The sequence below is a fragment of the Tripterygium wilfordii genome, chromosome 15, assembly GCF_013401445.1.
Source record: "Tripterygium wilfordii isolate XIE 37 chromosome 15, ASM1340144v1, whole genome shotgun sequence".
Taxonomy (NCBI): domain Eukaryota; kingdom Viridiplantae; phylum Streptophyta; class Magnoliopsida; order Celastrales; family Celastraceae; genus Tripterygium; species Tripterygium wilfordii.
Genome location: NC_052246.1, coordinates 5,789,323 through 5,809,135, shown reverse-complemented (window position 1 = coordinate 5,809,135; position 19,813 = coordinate 5,789,323). Strand labels below are relative to the sequence as shown.

Sequence of the window (19,813 nt, the reverse complement as noted above, 5' to 3'; positions counted from 1 at the left end):
GGTACACGTACCCATATCTACTGAAATCATCAGTAAATGTAATGAAATACAAATAACCTCCTCTAGCTTGTGTACTCATCGGCCCACATACATCACTATGTACTAAGCCTAATAAATCAGTGGCCCGTTCACTGTGTCCAGTGAATGGAACTTTAGTCATTTTTCCCAATAAACAAGATTCGCATGTCTCATATGATTCAAAATCAAATGAGTCCAAAAATCCATCTTTATGAAGCTTGGAAATGCGTTTCTCATTTATATGGCCCAAACGACAGTGCCAAAGGTAGGTTGGGTTTGAATCTTTTGATTTAACCTTCTTTGTATTTATGTTATAAATGGGCATGTCAAGGTCTATAACATATAAACCATTCGACATTTGAGCATTACCGTAAAACATTTCATTGAAATAAATAGAACAACTTTTGTTCTTTATTATAAATGAAAAACCATCCTTGTCCAAACAAGAAATAAAAATAATGTTTCTAGTAATTGAAGGAACATAATAACAATTATTAAGTTCTAAAACAAGCCCAGTGGGTAAAGACAAGAAATAAGTTCCTACAGCTAGGGCAGCAACTTTTGCTCCATTCCCAACTCGTAGGTCCACCTCGCCCTTGCCCAAACTCCTACTGCTTCTCAGTTCCTGCACATTTTGACAAATGTGAGAACCACATGCAGTATCTAATACCCATGATGTAGGAGCAGAAAGATTTATCTCAATAACATAAATACCTATAGCAGAAGTCTCACTTTTTTTCTTCTTAAGATCTTCCAAGTACTTCTTGCAGTTCCTCTTCCAATGCCCGGTCTCACCGCAATGGAAGCATTTTGCATCCTTAGCAATCCCTCCTTTGGGTTTCGGTGCAGCAAATTTGGATTTGGACTTTTTATCTTTCTTTTTGCCCTTATCCATTTTCTTGCCCTTGCCTTTGCCCTTTTGGACCATCATGATGGACCCGGGCTTCTGCTTCTTCATGCTAGGCTCAGCTGTCTTCAGCATATTTAGAAGCTCTGGCAAAGTTTTTTCAAAACTATTCATGTTATAGTTTAGAACAAACTGACTATAATTGTCCGGCAACGATTGCAGCACTAAGTCAGTGGCTAAATCTTTATTTAGCTTGAAGCCCAATCTCTCAAGATCCTCAATGTACCCAATCATCTTGAGCACATGAGAATTGACAGAGCTTCCTTCTGCCATTCTGCACTGAAACAATGCCTTGGAAATGTCATACCTCTCCTGTCGAGCTTGCTCTTGAAACAATTTCTTGAGTTGCTCGATCATCTCAAAAGCTTCCATGTTCTCATGTTGCTTTTGAAGCTCTGAGTTCATGGTAGCCAACATGAGGCATCCAACATCCAAGGAATCATCTTGATGCTTCTTATAAACATCTTTTTCTACCCTAGGGGCAGTAGCTGGAGGTTCCTCAGGAACAACACGCTCTAGGACATACAACTTCTTTTCATGTTTGAGAACAATTCTCAAATTTCTGTACCAATCGATGAAGTTTGTCCCATTCAGTTTGTCCTTCTCAAGGACAGATCGCAGAGATAGATTATTTGGATTTTGTGATGCCATAGTGATCTACAACAGAAAATATGTAAAATAAATATCATGCTTTAAGATCATCTAATAGGACTTTAATTAAATGATGTCCCACTATTTAATTCGAATTAATAACCCTCACATTAATTCGGAAAGTTCTAAACTTTCTAGTGGGCCAAGATCCATATTTCACTTACTCTTGAGACAGCTTTGGCTGAAAAACCCAAGACTAAGCTATTTAGGTAAGCAACTTTTGCTAATTGCATCTCCATGCAATTCTTGGATCAGTTGGGTAAACAATTCTTGTTTAATCTCATCTTATGGATTAAACCCAACTCTTTGCCTCTAGGCTTCCAATCCTATTGGACTTGTCCCAGTTAAGTTGAACCCAATGATTAACAAGCGGAACAAGGCATCCTGCTTTGGCAGACTCTACCTTTTCCTTCATGCCTTCTACAAGATAGAATAAAGCACCCCGCTTTGGCAGAAACTACTTATGTTCGATCGAGAGCTTGACAAGTGTTGATCATTGGAAGGCATCAACTTAATAATTTTATTGAGGGATTTCATCTCACCATATCATGAATTAATCTCATTAATTCTAATTAATTTGATCTCAACAAATTAAGTCCATATTACCTAATTGGCCTTTAAACTAGATGGATTAGCATGCACTATCATTATCTATTATCACATAATAATAATAAAACAATAAAATTTAAACGTGATATGATTATAGCCCAGCTACATCAGTCCTCCCAAGCCAATGAGAGAACCAACAAGTCAACCTAGGTAAAACTTCGCAAGTCCTTTTTTTCGGTCATCTTTTCTTCATATGGTTAAGAAAACGCTTCATCCTCCAAGGGAATTCTCCGTTGCTTTAATCCTATTTTAATCTTAATTCTAATTACATCATATGTAATAGAAAACCTCGAGTTACATTCGAGGGGAGAAGAGATGAGAAAAGGAATTACAACGAGAAATAGGAGGTAAGGCACGACATGCAAGCCGTATTTTCCATAAAAATATATTGAATAAATAAATCATTCACAAGGGTCATCAGGGCTATAATCATGCACCATGTTTCACCAAGCACACAAAAATGCATAAACTAATCAATTTATTTTAACCTTTAAAATAATATTTTATGGCCAATTGGATTTTATCAGATCCTTACATATGCAACCTTTGCACTATCAGATTAAATATATAATCCAATTCAATTAATCAAATCCTATATATCTAATATATATTTGAATCAATCAAAGCACACATGAAATCCTCCAAACATAATCGAATATGTTTTAAACATGGCTCCGATACCACTGAAAGGAATCGAACAACGATCACGCAGCGGAATAATAAAAATTTTCGATTCCTAATCCGAGGATCTGTTTAAAAACAACATTCGGTTATGGGTTTAGAATAGTTACCCTTGTATAGCGCCTTTCGTACTGTCGAAGCATACAACGAACACGAACTTTCTGATCGTGCCTCTACGGTATCCACACGAACGATGCAATCTTCGTGTACGTCTCACGTCGACGAACGAAACTCACGAGCCCTCCGGTTGCTAGACCGAAACGAACCCGCCGTATTCAAATCCGATTCAACACCTTGAATCAGTACAGTGAGCAAAATAGAAGAGCTCCTTTCGAAAGACTCTCAGCCTTTTTCTTAGAAAAACTCACGTATGACTTCTATGTTTTTCACAAAAACTATTCTTTTAATAATAAAATTATTATATATAATAATAATTAAGAATGGATGACAATTCACCCTAGAATTCTATCTCTTTGTAAACATATATATATATATATATATATATATATACACGTTCAAAACTTTTTTGTGGTTTTTTTTTTTCTATATATATATATATACAACCTACTATATATATATGTATTATATATATCTTTATATATATTTGTAAACATATACATATAACACATTCAAACTTTTTGTGTTTATATATATATCTATATATATAACGTGTGTGTATATATATATATATATATATATCTCTTTATATATATAAAGAAAATAAGATAAAATAGAATTCCAAAAAATGTTTGAGTCCTACTCAAATACTTCTCTTGGTTTCTAGAAATTTATTAATACCAAAGTCAAAATATCCTAGTCCAATTAGGACCGAAAAATGCTCACATTAAATATGAAATTCATCTCATGAATTTTACGTTCCGCATTGCTTATCATTCTTAGTGTGTGACCCTGTAGGTTCCCGTAATGTTGGTCGTAAATATAAAATCCTATTTTAGAATTACAAGCAGTGAGTGATGTCTAGCAACATATCACTGCTACCCAAATTACGAGAAAGTCAATGTTTTGACTCAACCTTTACCGCGACTAATGTTACCGTGTTGTAAATTCCTTTTATCCTCGATATCTAGATTGAACACGAGACATGGATATGTCACCCTCGTATAGCTCAATCAATGTTTCCTGATTCCCGAATAAGCTAATCAAAACAAATGACATTGATATCATTATATCAACTCATTTGAGCATGGCCATGCATTTATCAGCTCTATTCAATCAAGAGGCCTTAGATATCAATCTCGTGTTATGAGAAGGATAAATTCCATCTTGATCACTTATATCCCTCTACATAATTTATTATACACCTGATCACCACCTTTATAGCCACCTTGTTAAAGGCAACGTTTGATAGTGTCAAAATGAACAATTTCTTATGTCGGGAACAATGGTGATCTCAGGTCGAAGGACTACAAAACACCATCATCACTATGAAATTATTTATGACATCCATAACACGATCCATGTAATGATTTCATGGTGGGTCGATCCAGTACATAAATTCTCCAATTTATGTACCTACGTGTTGACTTAATATCATATATTAATCAAGCACATATTAGCCTCTACATATTATTGTCGTCCCTGTTAACAATAATATTTGGCTAAGGACATTTAAGAATATACATTATATTCTAGGGACATTATTACAATAATTCATACTACACATATATAAATAATTGCAATAACTAAAAATAACTTTATTAATAAAATATCCATGATAATATAATGTGCTAAAGAATCATCATATGATTGACTTTAGTGCACACTCTCCAACACCATGAAACTAGCCCGAAGGGTAAACAAGCGAAAATTGCTTATGCTACCACTTTGCTACTACAAAGTTATTTTCATACATAGTCAAATTAATGAAAGAGCTTCAATCCACTTCTCAGCTACACTGGTAGCTACGCTGTCTTGGCTGTCCCTCTCATGCTCTTCAATGGCCGGACGAATTTCATTGTACAAGGAAGCAAGCTCGGAGGTGGCATCATTCTTTGTTTCCTGCGGGGGGGCATACCCAAATTTTAAGATTATGTGCGAAAATAACGTTGTCTTCCAGCCTTATGGGTCAAAACCAGACCAAGAAGAGAAAAACAAAAGGTGCATCAGTAATAATAAGAAACAGTCAAATAACATTCTTCATACCTCATATCTTAAAACTTCTTCCTGAGCTAAGAGCTTGGCGAATTTTTTTGCATCAACTTGCTTTTGTGCCAGATGTTTTGCCTTTCCATTAGTTTGGTACAATGGTCTTTTCTTTGGCAAGGGCCATGATATGTGATAATTCCTGCAAGCACTATTGCTCCGGATACGAGATATCATTGCATTGTACGTTATGTGAGATGGCCTGTTGAGTATTCTGGGAATACAATTTTATCTCCGCAGGAGCTTCAGTTTTCACAGTAGTTGCACCTTCCTTCCATTGGAGCTGAATCAAATGACTGAACAACAAGAGCTGTGGAATCCAACTGACGCTCCATTCCCGAGCTAACATTCAATATTTTTGGAATATTGTATTCGAAATTCTGAGGAGGCAACAGTTTTAAGGAGCTTGGATGAAGGCTCGTCTTCTGCAGAATCATATAGTGGGATTTTTTTCAACTGAATACCTGAAATCAAAAGGATGCACCTCAAGCTAAAGATAAAACAACTTTCATAAAACGAAAACACCACGATTCTGGCAATAAGAAAAAAACATTTCCAACTATTCCCTCAAACTGCATTTTCCCTCATAATGGATGTACCATAGTCATTCATTTCATAAGAACCAGATTGAAGCTTCTGATGCTATAAAATATAACAATTTTTTTAGTTGAAGCTAAGAAGTAAATAGCAAAAGGGCAAGCAGAGAAGGCCAAGAGAATACTTCATCATCAGATTCCATCACAGGTTGGCCCATCCAAGAAAACCTCCGCAGTAGTTCATCATTTTAATTCTTAAGTGCATCATTGATTAATCAAAATCTTAATATTAGTTGAATGTCCCATATCGTGAATCAGCTGGTAACAGCAGAACACCAGATGATGCAGACGATAAAATGAAGAAAACTCAAAGATCATAGGAATTGCAGTCCAAATTAATCCTGTCTGATATTAGGAAATTCCAAAAGCCACGTAATATCAAGTAACTTGGCTAATCCATTAACTCAGCCACTACAACAGACCACGTCAAATAACGTTCTTAAGACCATAGAGGAATATGGAAAAGATATATTTACATTTAAGTATATCCCTAATACTTTGTAATCCTTCCAACCCATTCAGTAATCACAAATTTAAAAAAAAATATACAAATTATATGATCTCCCTCATCCTGTTAAGAATATTTCTTAATGAAGATTCCAAGTAAAACATAAAAAACTCCTCCACGACTATCGACATTCTTAAGTTTGTTTACAGAAAGGTGTTATCCGGAATTAATGACTTAAAATTAGAAATACGGGAAGAAAAGATGAATGTATGGAGTTTATGAGAGAGAGAACAGAGAATTAATTATTTTTTAATGGATTGACCTTCAAACTGAGCCCTGGCAATAAAAAGTGCATAAGTTAGGACACTGCAGTATATAAGGTAATGTGATTGCATCAGAGTACAAGCTTGCGTACCTATCATCATCATCCTCCCACAGATAAGTATCCTCCTAAAGAGAAGTTGCATACAATCAGAACAACATCGATCAGAAAACATTAACTTCCATGAACAAAATATAAAATTTCCAGTAAAAGAGGTATATTAAAGCAAAAAGAAAACAATGGCGAAAGCTATAATGGGGAATTGCTACAACAACATAAGGCATAAGCAGAAACAAGAAAGACCCAATCAGCTCATGTTCTTTCGGTTGTAATACCAGTTTTAATGAAGCAAAGTACTAACATTCTATCTGTTCGGTCATGTCACAGGATTCAGTTCAGAAAATCTAATTCAATTACCATACTCTTGCAGAGGGTTTCAGAGGTCCCAGAAAGCCATACTTTCTTTAGCCTAGTGGTAAGTTGTTTCACAGCATCCTAGGAGTCACAGTTTCCACATCGCTAAGGGAAGGGGGCTCGTTCGCCAAGAGGATCAACTTGGTAAGTAAGATTCCATTGTGAGACTAAGCAAAACAGGAAAGGGACCAGCGTACATATGCCCTTCCTCAACCTTAGCTCCACAGTGGGAGCCTGATGCACTGAAATAGTATCCAGCCAGCAATAAAAACCTGTCCAATCTTATGCAAGATTGACAACTAAACAAACAATTCCTTCACATCCATGATAAAAAAGAAGCAAGTTAACTACAATGCCGTGTTAAGTTCTTGAGGAACTGGCGTACTAAGGTAAAATTTAAATAATTACACTTAAATGATACATTTCCAATTGTCTACAGATGTACAATAAACGCAGAACTGCCTTGTTATGGTCTACAAACCAATAATAGTCTTATTTTATCTTGGGCACTTATTGCCCTTGGACATCAACCTCAATAATAAAACACCAGTTGCAACTTCACTAAATCAAATCAATTCCATTCACCTTATATATGAAGTTTTCTTATCAAGACTATTTTACAATAGCAGAGAATCTACTATGCCAATAAATGTTACATGGATAATCTTCAAAAAGTATATATATCATGACATCACCTTTATATTCTTATCAGCTATCAAACCCCACCCACGACCTTAGGTTCTAACGAGCTTTGTTTTAGCATAATCACATATCTGAAACCTCTGTTCACACTTTGGATCAAAGAAAAGGTAATATATTAGTCTCAATTAGCTAAACTCAAACTTATACTTTTAATTTCTGAATGCATAGCCCATTCCTGCCCACATATGCGAGACTAAGAAAAAACTATGACGAAAGTCATTAAAGCCAAACAAAAATCACACTAGAAAAAAAGCTGGTGCATATTGTTGATGATGTGTTTCGAATGTGATGGCATCTGCAACAAAGTGGATTTCATGCTTCATGAGAGCGCTTTCTTTTCAGTTAAAAAAAATCTCATTTGAACTGTATACATAAACAGCGCAAAAAAAGTACATGAAGCAAAGAAGGATGATGAAATTTTTTAATCTAAACTGACAGTTGCAACAGCATATTAAGAGTCTTTCCCGATCAAGTGGTGGAAACTTGGGAATTTAACGGACACTATACAGGGTCTAATGTCCATAACGTAGAAAAAAGAAAATAAAGGACAAATAATTTGGAGTTCTGAAAGATTTGCATTACAGTAATATATGAACATTAGCTCACGTAAGTAAATACATGAACAGAAATTCACCTGATTCTTGCAATGGACACCACACTGACAATACCCAGGAGTGCATTCTGTGCTTGTTAAAATATTCAAGCACCTCTCACCATATGGACTGTCAGAATCATTCGGATCATATTTGCATTCACAGATCACAATATCTTCATCCTTCTGCTTCTTGTGTCTGCAATAACAATCAAAAGCACATAATACACAACCAGAAATTGCTTCAACAAATAGCCGGCACTCCACACATTACTTAAATCGAGACACAGAGATTACAGGAAATCAGGTTTCTAACACAAATTTTTTCTTATGTTCAATCCATCTCCTACAACAATTATATGAACTAATTACAAACCCAATCAAAATAATTTGTCTATCACGAACTCGGCACTGGTGTACTCCCTTCCCCAAATTTAGAAACTAGAGTTTCCCACAACAACACAAAAAGAAACAAACTTGAACAACATATTATTATTTGTTTTCAATCAGCATCAATTACAGGATCAAATTAACTATCGCAAACGCTCAACCAAAGTTGTTAAATCTCTGGCACCTATCCTCTTCCGGAACTCCCTACTTCAGCAAAATGGGTTTGCTCCCAAGACCTTCCTGAAGCTTCGGCGAAATCTGTGTCAGCTATTCCCTCCTGGTCCTCCATTCCCTCCTGTTCCGAGTTTTTGTCATCTACACTTGGTTCTTGCAAAGCCTTTTCGGCTTTTTCCTTGAAAGTTTTCAATTCTGTCAGATAGAGTGGCTCAGTCGCATGGGTATCGTTTGTTCCGAGCAGGGCATGGCGTTCATCCACTCTCTTCTTCTTCTTGATTGCCAAGGCCCTGCAACATTCATGCAGGGCTTTCCCATATTCCTTCATCTCCATAAGTGTTTTCACCCGCACAACAGCAAATTCGATGCAATTGGGGGAAAGTCGGACTGCTTCGTCTGCACATTTCAGAGAAGATTGGAGTAGGTCCTCGGGAGGAGAAGAAATCCACGCCATGGATGACCCGGATGATGATACCTTAACGTCCGCCAGAACTGATGCCTGAACGTCGGCCGGAGCGGACTCTTTCTTGGACTCTTTCTGCAAAGTTTCTTGAGCCACTTTCAGGAAAACCGTTGATCTCATACTTTTCGGAATGGGAGATTCGGGGAGCACTTTCTCTAGCCTTTTCACCTCTTTCATCGCATTCACATAGGACCTCGTAGCAATGAGTCCACTATATGCCTTGTAATGTTTTGAGACGTACATCGATGTTGGTTTCCCTGACATGTTTCCGTTCTTGGTTCAAGAAGGTTCAAGAATTGGATTCGGGGAAGAGCCTGTTCACTTAATAAAATGTTGGCTATCTTCACGTTTCTGTGCACTATTGTTGGCTTGCATGATGATGGTTAACAGCAATGGAATGCTTCCGACTCGGTCAGCAATTGTTGGAGTCGAGTGCGATGTTGGTATCTTGGGAGGTCTTTGTCGAGACTGAAGAAGATGAACGTTGGTTTACAGTGCAGAGAGGAAGTCGAGAGAGTAAGAAGAAAGCCAACTTCCCAAAACTCAAAAAAACTCACAGACGTAAAGGTGATGAAGGGAGAGATCAACAGGTGTTTGAGAAAAATGAAAAGGTTTCAACGAAAGTAGAGACCGATTTCAGTCCCACGCCTCTCGATCTTATTTCCATCTCACGTCAGAGCACAACCGTCCGATCTTTATTTTTAAATTTCAGCCGACGGATCATATAAATGAGGGATATGCATCTCCTCTTATGCAGCAGTGAAGATGAATCATTGCTTTTTGTGGATATTTGGATGATCTTGTATTATTCCTGTGTTTTAGAATGGATGATATTATGATATTCTAATGATGATTTTGTGACGCAGTGTGAAAGCTAAAATACTTAAATTCGTTCACGACGAAATCAAGAACTTGGAGTCCACCAACAACAATTGAAAAAACTTCAAAGAATTTTATTAATAAAAGTGAATTGTGTCAATTACAAACGTTTATGAGACTATTTATAAACTGAAAAACACAATCAAACCCTAATTGAACTCCTAATTAAACTAGAATTGGAAAATTGGAAACATAAATCGTGCAAGAAACTTAACTAACCCTGTTGGACTACAAAAAGATGCTTTTTGATCTCCTTTTGAATCTCAACTTTAGGTCTTCAAAATCAGTCCTCGGAAACATATTATAATAAGGAAACACACGAGGGAATCAAAAGTTATGGACGGTCAAAGTTGGAAACTGAAACTTTAATTTCCAAAACAGCAACTTCAATTCCGATTTCGATTTAGATTCCTTCGAACACATTCTAACTTCTCAAGCAACTCTTCCGTGGACTGTTCTACGTCATTTTGGATATTATGGTTTGTGTACGAATATGAACAATTTGTTTAGGTTTTTTTGTTGATGGACGAAAAATGTAATAAAATTATAGTTTAGGGACAAAACGTTGTGATTAAACAAAGTTTGTTAATTGAGATTATTCAGATATGTCAACTAGGTGTCACATTAGCCTTTTCCGGTGTTAATCACACTTAAAGGACAAAACATGTACTTTAGGATAGTTGAGAGACGATTTTAAGATCAAAAAAAGTTTAGGGACGAAATTGAAACCTTGGATATAGTTCAGGGATCAAATGCGTATTTTTGCCAAACTCTTATATATACCACTTTCACAGTCTTTCACCAATCCCAAAGAACAACAAACTCACTCTAGTGTTTATTGTCTCGTGTCTCTACTCGAGTTATGCGACCCTACAGTAGATGACTACATTAGGGTATTTATAGGCTTGAATAATTTTTAATAAATCATCAAAAATGGTAAATGTAAAGTATTAAGTGTATATATTAAAATCATGTAATTTTTTCAAGGTAAAAAATTAAATTCATTGACAAATGATAACAAGTTAAATAGGTGTGTGTGGCCTATGGGCCTTTAAAAAAAAAAAGGTGTTTGATCCAACGGTAGAGAATGCTTCACATTTATATCAATCTTTTGTCAACCAATTTAATTTTTTTCTCCTAAAAAAATATATCATGATGATCTAAACAATAAAAAGATTACATTTTTTTTTTATTACATTTATTATTTTGAGGCATTTTTTTTAAAAAAAAAAAATCATGGCTCAAATGAGCTTGATGCAGTCCCTGCAGAATCTACTGCAGGGACCCCCATTTGTCTCTACCCACGATTAGAAAATACACCAAGCACATATACACCATAAAGAAATGCGAGTTATATTTCCAACAAACTGAATACATTATTTGTTATCAACTAACTTTAATTTTGTTATTGGTTATCAACTGATCCATCTTTCAGTCACCAAATGCATAGTTTGCTCCTTATGTTTACAATTTCAGGTACTTCAAGTTTCAGACAGCAAGCTTCAATCCACTTCTCAGCTACACTGGTAGCTACGCTGTCTTGGCTTTAATTCCCTCTCGTGCTCCTCAATGGCCGGACGGATTTCATTGTCCAAGCAAGTAAGCTCGGAGGTGGCATCGTTCTTTGTTTCTTGCGGGCATACCCAAATTTCAAGATTATGTATATATGAAAATAACATTGTCTTCCAGCCTTAGGGATCAACACTAGACCAAGAAGAGAAAAACAAAAGGTGCATTTGTAGGAAGGACCCATCAGCGCAATAATAAGACAATCAAATAATATTGTTTATACCTCATATGTCAAAACTTCTTCCTGCTGAGCTTCTTTCAGAGCTAAGAGTTCAGCGAACTTTTTTGATTGTCACTTTGTGCACTTTGTTGGTGGAGGGTTGGCAGGAATAACAGTCGCCTTAGCCACGTATCCATTGGACCTCGTTAGGACATCCCTTGGTTCTCAATTAGTTTTCATACGTTTTTTTTGTATAACGGACTTGGAGCAACACGTACTGTTGGTATACATTTCAGATAAAATATTTTTCTAAGTTGTTGAGATTTGAGAAAGCTAACACAAAGTTTTTTCTCCTTGATTGATTAATATGGGCGAAAGCTTTTGAAACGGGTTCAACATCCCCAGCAGATCTATCTCAACTTGAGACGTTAGAAGAGCAAGCCTCTTAATTAATTAAACTTCAAACCAAAAGACACCCATAATTAAAAAGAAAGTATTAGACATAATAAAATAATAAGACTAAAATTCCATTTAAGCATTATTATTATTATTATTATTATTATAAACAAGAAAACCATATGTATTAGATTACTAATAGTGATTAAGGAACCAAAGTGGGAGTAATTAGGGCAGCTTCAGCGTTTGATGGAGTGACAGTATTATTATCATGGTCACTGGCATCACAATAACCTTCAAGTACGTCACCACCTTCTTCAGAAGTAAAACCAAGAATATCAATCAAATCAGGCCAACATTGGTGTCCAATCATGTGAATAGCCTCGCAGCATCCATGGCCTAAGTAAGTCTCTCCATTCAGAAAGAAGAGGAGTATCTCTCCAGTGCATGCTTGGAGTTCACCCAATGACTCCCAACAGTTCAATGATTCATCATCATCATCTACCTTCAATCGAGCCGCAAGGGTCGAGCTTGAGCTCAACAATGGTCGAGCCATGGCTGTGGAATTGGTACTGGTGCATGATGATAGGACTACAATAATGGTTAAGACAAGTATGAGTTTGGAATTGTAAGTCATGATTTTGAGATGTACGTGAAGATATCGTGTGGATATATGGTTTGGGGAGAATTAGGGTTTATATAGAGATGATGGTTTGTTAAACGTTACATATGTGGGGGTACTGAAGAGGCGGAGAGAAGAAGAAGAATTGAATTCTGTATTTTGGTGGTTACAGATTAATGACCAATAATCATGAAATTAAGATCAAGGGGTCCCTAAACTCATTGACGTTTTTAATAATTAGTCCTATTAATCAGTGCTGCTTTTTTTAATTCTACTTATGCTATCTGGGCCTAGTACGTGGTTGCTAGTCCATCTATTTTGGGCCCATTTAGGTTTTATATCATTATAAACTGATTGGGCCCATAGTACGTGGTTACATGAATGATTGGAATACTTGTCCCGGCCAGAGCTTTGTCTTTGTTCTTGGGGGTGGGGGGAACCTGAGCTGCACGGGCGAGGAAATCAAACTCAAGTTCATTGACACCTCATCAAAGTTCGGACATGGCCGCTTCCAGACAACTGAGGAGAAACATAAAAACTATGGACGTCTGAAGGCGTAATGATGCTCATCTGTTTTGAGTCTCAAGCTGCTACAACAAGTGGAGGATTTTTTTTTGCTCTTGATTACTTAACGGTAATACTACCCTCTTCGAATGGGAAAAAACTAATTCTCCACCTGTTCGTTCTTGTATTCGATCTTTTGAGGGTAATTCTCTCCCCTTTTACACCCAATGGTTCATTCTTAAGGCTTTAGCAAGAATATAGCCTTTGCCTTAATGATGGTTCGGGTTTCTTAAGATGGTTACTACAGGTTCTTGTACATGTATTAATGATTGAAAAGGCAGTTTAAACATAAATGAATAGAAGAAATTTCACTATGGCACAAGTTCTGTACTCTCAGCGTAATTCTATCCAGCAATCTTGCCTGGATGCCAACGGAACGACTTCAGCGAGAGGAGCAGAGAGAGGTGTTGGAATGGGAGTTGTACGAACAGGACATATTGGATGAAGCCTCAACCAAGCGTATCATTACCTGCCAAACATAAAGAGCAACAACTTGTGTATGTGGCGGCTTGGCTTCGGGGTATAGTAGCTTTGGATAACTCTTGATTGTTTCATCTAGTAGTTCTACAAAAACTGTACATTGTGGTAGCTCCATTCTCTTGAGAGCGTAGCTCCGGTTTGCTCCTCCAGAAGCCGGAAGAGTCCTGCTTCGGGTACAGAAGTAGAAGGTTATTGTTGTGATGAGAAGAAGTATTCCAATTGAGATACCGATGCCATAACCAAATAGAACCAAGACATCCACATCGAACCAGTGACGTTGCGTTGAAGGGAGAAACAGAAGTAGTGGAGATTGTAGTAGGAATTGAAGGGTTTGTCAGCCATGGCCGTCGAAAAGAAATGTGGTTTTTTTGGTCAAGGCTCGAGGTTTTTCAAAAAGTCAACGGTAATATGAGATCCTAGCTATACACATTGATGATAGAGAGATGAAAAGAAGACTAGTTGAGTTTTAATAAAGGGAAGATGTATTTGGGGATGAAAAAAAAAACAAAGACTAAAGAGAGGAGGCCAATAAGGCAATTACAAGTGACAACAAAGAACGTTGTATTAGAGAATCGAATCAACGAATGTACTGCTCTATTATTTCCTAGATTGAGACTTTTAAAAAAAGTTGTGTACACTTTCACAGATTCCTCAGAATAAATAGCAATCATCCTACTGTTTGAACTACAAAAACACACGGCCGACGACAAGATATGAGGTAGCCAACTGTGAACTAATATAACTAGATCTTTTTTTTTTAGTGAAATCCACTAATCATTTTCACTCCCTAGTTTCTACCTAGAAAAAGACAACCAGCAGAGCAGGCATCCAGACCTTCATGTATCCTAAATCAGATTCTACACCTTGTTATAGGGCTTAGACGACAGCCTGGACTGGACCATCTGATCTGAAACCCCGACCACGCCCACGGCCCCTGCCTCTGCCACGTCCACGCCCTTGACCTGCAAAATGCCAAATACTTCTAAAGGTGAATCATCCGGGAAAAATATTTCACGAAGGAATACGAGAATTTGATCATATCGTTAAAGAGACTACAATTTTGTTCTATTCAGCTTCACATATTTGCAGCGACCTAACTCGGTAGAGTCAGATCAGAAAACAAAACAGAATGGAAACAAAAAGCCATTCAACACCATCATCATGATGCCCCCTCTTACGTCAACAATTATGGTCTTGCAGATTTTTTTTTAAAAAAAAAGACCAATCACAATGCTGACATTAGATAGGAAGAATAACAATAAAAAGCTACAGTATCTGCCCCGCCAGCACTGCCTAAAAAAGAAGTTGGAGGTGATGTCGGGTGTGCAATTCCAAATGATTACGGATTACCATGAAAGCTATTCACAGTTTTCCTTTAACCCTTATACAAGGCCAATCTTGACAAAAGAAGATAAGATCGCCTAATTTGGAAAGAGTCTTAGAATTTCTCTTACATCACAAACACAATCTGCAAAAGTAGCTTCATGACACAATGCATTCCAAAAGAGAATCCAGACCTTCAACAACCTTAATAATAGAGATAATTACATTATACCCATAGATGCCCCTTGCGCAAGGAGGCAGAGGAAACTGTCAATCATATATTTATATTCATTGTAAATTTGCTTCAAAGGCCTTTAAAGTTTGCTGCATGATTTCTGGCCCCTCAAGTGAGGAGCTACTAGCTCGGAGCTTTATGGACAAGACCAGGAAGTTAGGAAATTGAAAGCACTATGCCTCTTATAAATTGCTGGTGACATGTACAGAACCCAGTTTGAGGTGAAAGAAAACTCCCACAGGAATTCTAAATCATATATGGTGGGACACTTTGCCTTGTGTGGCAGAATGGTATGTGTTAATGATACTCTACTGTCTAATGTGTTAAAACCTGATCATTACTCACTTTCTTCTCTTGTATAGGGTTGGTAACTATTCATGCCCCTTTTTTGATAAAAAGAACTCGGTGCACTTAATAATGCTACCTTTAGCAGCCCCCCTCCACACCAAAAAGGGAAAAAAGTAAACCAGCAAGAATTAAATAGCATACGATATCTAATATAAACCTAAAATTTTGTCATAAAGTATTTCAAATAATTCGCTTAAAAAATTTGTACATATATTTATGGATCTAATTTTGTCTACAACTACATAATCAGTAAGTCTAACCATATTATTCAGTTTGTTCAAGAAACCATGCAACAAAAAAACTTGGCCTGGCTGCACATGCATGATAAGGATGGAAGGAATACAATATAGAAATTCAACAAAGTTTTTCTATTTCAATATAAATAAAGAAATTAAAGTTCAAAAACAGTGACAATCCAATGAAAAAAAAAATCAGCATAGACATGGGGAAGAAATGCATGTTGATAAGTGTATTGGTCCAATGAAATTCTATGCACGCTGATAAAAACATTTGTTGCTTTTTCTTATATACCCCATTTCCATTCCCACGTTCTTAGGTTTAATCAAGTGAAAACATAAACATAAATCTTACCACCGACTTGAGTGTTAGGCATCCCTCCTGCATAGTCACCATAACCACCTGATCGTTGTTGCATGTATCCTCCTCCGTAGCTTCTTCCACGTCCACGGTAGCCCCGGCCTCTACCCCAACCCCGGCCCCTGCCACCATATCCACGCCCACCATCACCATTATACTCCATTACTCCATTGTTATTGTACCCTGTACACAGAGTGGAAAGTATACTCAAATCATTACAAACCGCAGTCGTTGTTTTACTGTAAACTTGCATTCCAGTTATACCATGCTATGGGTAATTATGGCTTAACATGAGAAGATGGAAGTGCATTTTAAATCTATTTGTCAATTTATTTTATGCTACAGCAAAAAAAAAAAAAACAGTACAATTCTAAATATACATAGGTGCAAAAGACAAAAAAAATAGCGGCAATGGGCAAAGTGGCTACTCGTCAAAATATGTCATGATTAATAACACTTTCTTTGGGACAAAAGTTCCACAAATAAAGCGTACAAGAATATCTATTAGCAGCTGTTAATATCATATTCACATACTTTCAATAGAAAAGAAAAAAGAAGAGATGTACTTCGGCTATCTCAAAATAAGACTATGATAGCCTGAGTTTTTAATTTGTAAGTGGACCTCGACTTCACAAGTTAGTAGTCACCACACAACTACTATATACCCATTTCTAAACACCATGCCAATGTTTTTAACACTGTTTATGGTACTCGTCCTTCAGAACCTCAATATGATTTCACAAAGGAAGATCTACAAGTGCATGAGAGACTAAAAGTCATACTGAAAATTCAAAAGAAATATTTGAATTCAGATTGGGAGTTTGATTAGTAGAACTCGATCTCAATTATCAACAACAATGAAAGCATAAACGCTTTTCCCCCTTAGACAAGCACACAAAGACAGACAGACAAACAGAGAGAGAGAGAGAGAGTTGCTAGAACAGTGTATGTTATAGTTATTACCTCTGCCTCCACCCCTCCCGCGACCACCACGCCCCCTGCCTAGGAATCCAGGAGAGTCCCCCTCTATTCCACAAAAAAAAAAAAAAAGAGTAAAATTGATTAAGATTCTGTAGAGGCTGTAGAATCAGAAAGATATACCTGATAGCTTACCTCCTTCATAATCATTTTCAATCCATGGTCTCACTTGGTCAGCCGGAATAGGCTGTTGATAGCTGCATAAGTGAAATAATCCAGAGGTATCAAACAACAAAAAATAGCATGGCAAGGTACATACATGGTAATGCTCAAGATCTTGACTCGAAGAAAATTCTCAAAGGCTTAGAAGTGGCGATACTAGTAAAACATAAAGGAGAGGTTTGATAAATCAGTAGCCCATTCTGGTTGACATAATCAAAACTATTCAGAAAAGCCCACGGATTTATATGATTTAACTGGCATATTGATGAACACGTAATAGGCTAGCCATGCTGGCAGCAGTGTTACCAAGACAAACATCTGAACCAACACACATATCATTCAAAAAATATCATCCAACAAACCACAGTTCCTAGCCAGGTCTTTAAAACCTAAAAATAATACTCGAAAAATATAGAAATTTATTTATGGAAAAGTAACAAGTAACTCAACTAAGTGAAAGTACTACAACGGAAATGTCCACAGCATCCAGCAAAAATAAATGAATACCTACAAGCAATGATGCTGTGCAAGAAGATTAAACTATAGATTAGCAATTTCGACTGCGTATGTACAATTGTACAGTCAAAAAAAATTAACAATGACAAAACAATTAGTGATTAGTTCATGGAACAAACACTTCCTACTTACCCTGTTGAGGATGTATCTAGCTCCTTCTTGGACAAGGTAATTGTAATCACTGATACGTGACGTGTAGTTTCCAGGCTGACAGAGGGATACAGAAATCAGCCATACAGCCATGATGATGGCTCTATCTAATACAACACAACTATGGAGACAGAATATGTGAAAATCCTTACGGTAGAAGGCCCTCCTCCAGTGGCTCCCACATGTCAGTTATATCAGTAGAACCAATTGAAGTGTTCTGATGAAGACCAGCGATCCTTCTCTGAAATGAAAAGCAAATTCTGAAGTGCATACATCGTATATGTGCATGCAACCAAAATGCGAGTAAACAAAATGCACTACCAAAAGAACATCCAACACTCTGTATGCTATCAGGCAAAAGATTAAAAAAAAAGTTACACACAAGTGATTCACCTTGATCAATTCAGCAATCATCACAGTCTTGTTTATAGCTCTGCCCATGGCCTTGAGAGAAATTTCACTAGATCCCTTCTCCTGTAAACATGAACGAGAGGAAAAAAATCACACATCACCTTTGAAACAAAATATCAGAGTAAAACAGTTATTCAATAATCTTTGACTGAAATCAAAATTGTTCAATCCTCACAAGTTTCAGGGGGTCCAAATATGTAAATTTCAATACCATGGAATTCCAACAAAAAAAACAGAGAACAAAGAAAGAAAATTCATCAAGACTCCCAAATGTAGATCCTCATAATCTGATGACAACTGGATGCATAAGAAGTTAAAATTTTCAATACCATGGAATTCCAACAAAAAAAACAGAGAACAAAGAAGAAAATTCATCAAGACTCCCAAATGTAGATCCTAATAAAAAGTAACCACAACTTTAACAGTTAAAATAATAAGAAAGATTGAAAATTCATCAACTGAAGATACATCTGAATAAAGTATCAAAAAAACATGAGAAAAACCACGACACTCCATGATAAGTACCAAATATCGACTAAAAAACTAAAAACAAAAGGCAGGGTTATCCAAGCAGCATAATTATCCAGAACAACAAGCAATCCCAACATAATAAACGCAGAACCACACCCTCGGAAAAACTATAGCAACATCCACTAGGTAATTCATACGCCAATCATACAGCCACAACAAGTTAAAGCCCCTGTAGTCTGTACAAACTTTTGAGAAAAAGAGACCTCATTGAACCGATAAAACACGAATCAAGACCCAAGTCATGGATGCAAAGACATCAGGAACCATATATACATATATATATATATATATAGAGAGAGAGAGAGAGAGAGAGAGAGAGGACCTGGAGCAGAGTGGTGGCATAGGTAATGTAGTTCCTCATCCTTCCCTGAGTGGTAATGCGAACTTCATTCTCGTTAATAGGTGTCTCAGGCTTCGGCTTCTCCACCCTCTGATACCGATCCATCTAAGTATGCAAGACACGCAAACCAGAAACGAATAAATTGATAAACATACATGTATAGAATAAGTTATCGAATTTTTCAAAGCAACAGATCTTAAAGCCGCCAAAAACATAAAACATGAGAAAGAAAATCGACGAGATGTACCGTTTAGGGTTTCTGGCGAACAAACACGAGAGAGAGTGTGTTGTTTGTCTGTTGGAAAAAAAGCGAAGCAAAAACCGCTGCGAAACAGGGAGAGGGGTAGGGTTTTGAACGAGAGCGGTCACTTCGGCACGGAGACCGCTAGATGAAACTGAATTCTTTTTCTTTGATTACGTGG

At 36.8% G+C, this 19,813-nt stretch overlaps 2 protein-coding genes and 2 pseudogenes across 2 annotated transcripts; all 4 read right to left on the bottom strand.

The window, feature by feature from the left end:
- Positions 1-4,683: 4,683 nt before the first annotated feature.
- Positions 4,684-9,394, bottom strand: LOC119979793 (annotated as a pseudogene).
- A 2,945-nt stretch (positions 9,395-12,339) lies between these two features.
- LOC119979791 (egg cell-secreted protein 1.1-like) lies at positions 12,340-12,690 on the bottom strand. The gene has a single exon (XM_038822424.1). It carries the CDS (start codon positions 12,688-12,690, stop codon positions 12,340-12,342), a length of 351 nt encoding a protein of 116 aa, XP_038678352.1.
- A 759-nt stretch (positions 12,691-13,449) lies between these two features.
- LOC119979790 lies at positions 13,450-14,134 on the bottom strand (annotated as a pseudogene).
- Positions 14,135-14,343: 209 nt separating this feature from the next.
- LOC120016240 (single-stranded DNA-binding protein-like) lies at positions 14,344-19,778 on the bottom strand. Its single transcript, XM_038868921.1, has 9 exons — positions 19,639-19,778; positions 19,374-19,496; positions 18,503-18,583; positions 18,262-18,350; positions 18,092-18,166; positions 17,417-17,478; positions 17,267-17,329; positions 16,298-16,486; positions 14,344-14,762 (listed from the first exon to the last, which is right to left on the bottom strand). Exons 2-9 carry the CDS (start codon positions 19,494-19,496, stop codon positions 14,677-14,679), a joined length of 768 nt encoding a protein of 255 aa, XP_038724849.1. The 5' UTR covers positions 19,639-19,778; the 3' UTR covers positions 14,344-14,676.
- Between the last annotated feature and the right edge of the window lie 35 nt (positions 19,779-19,813).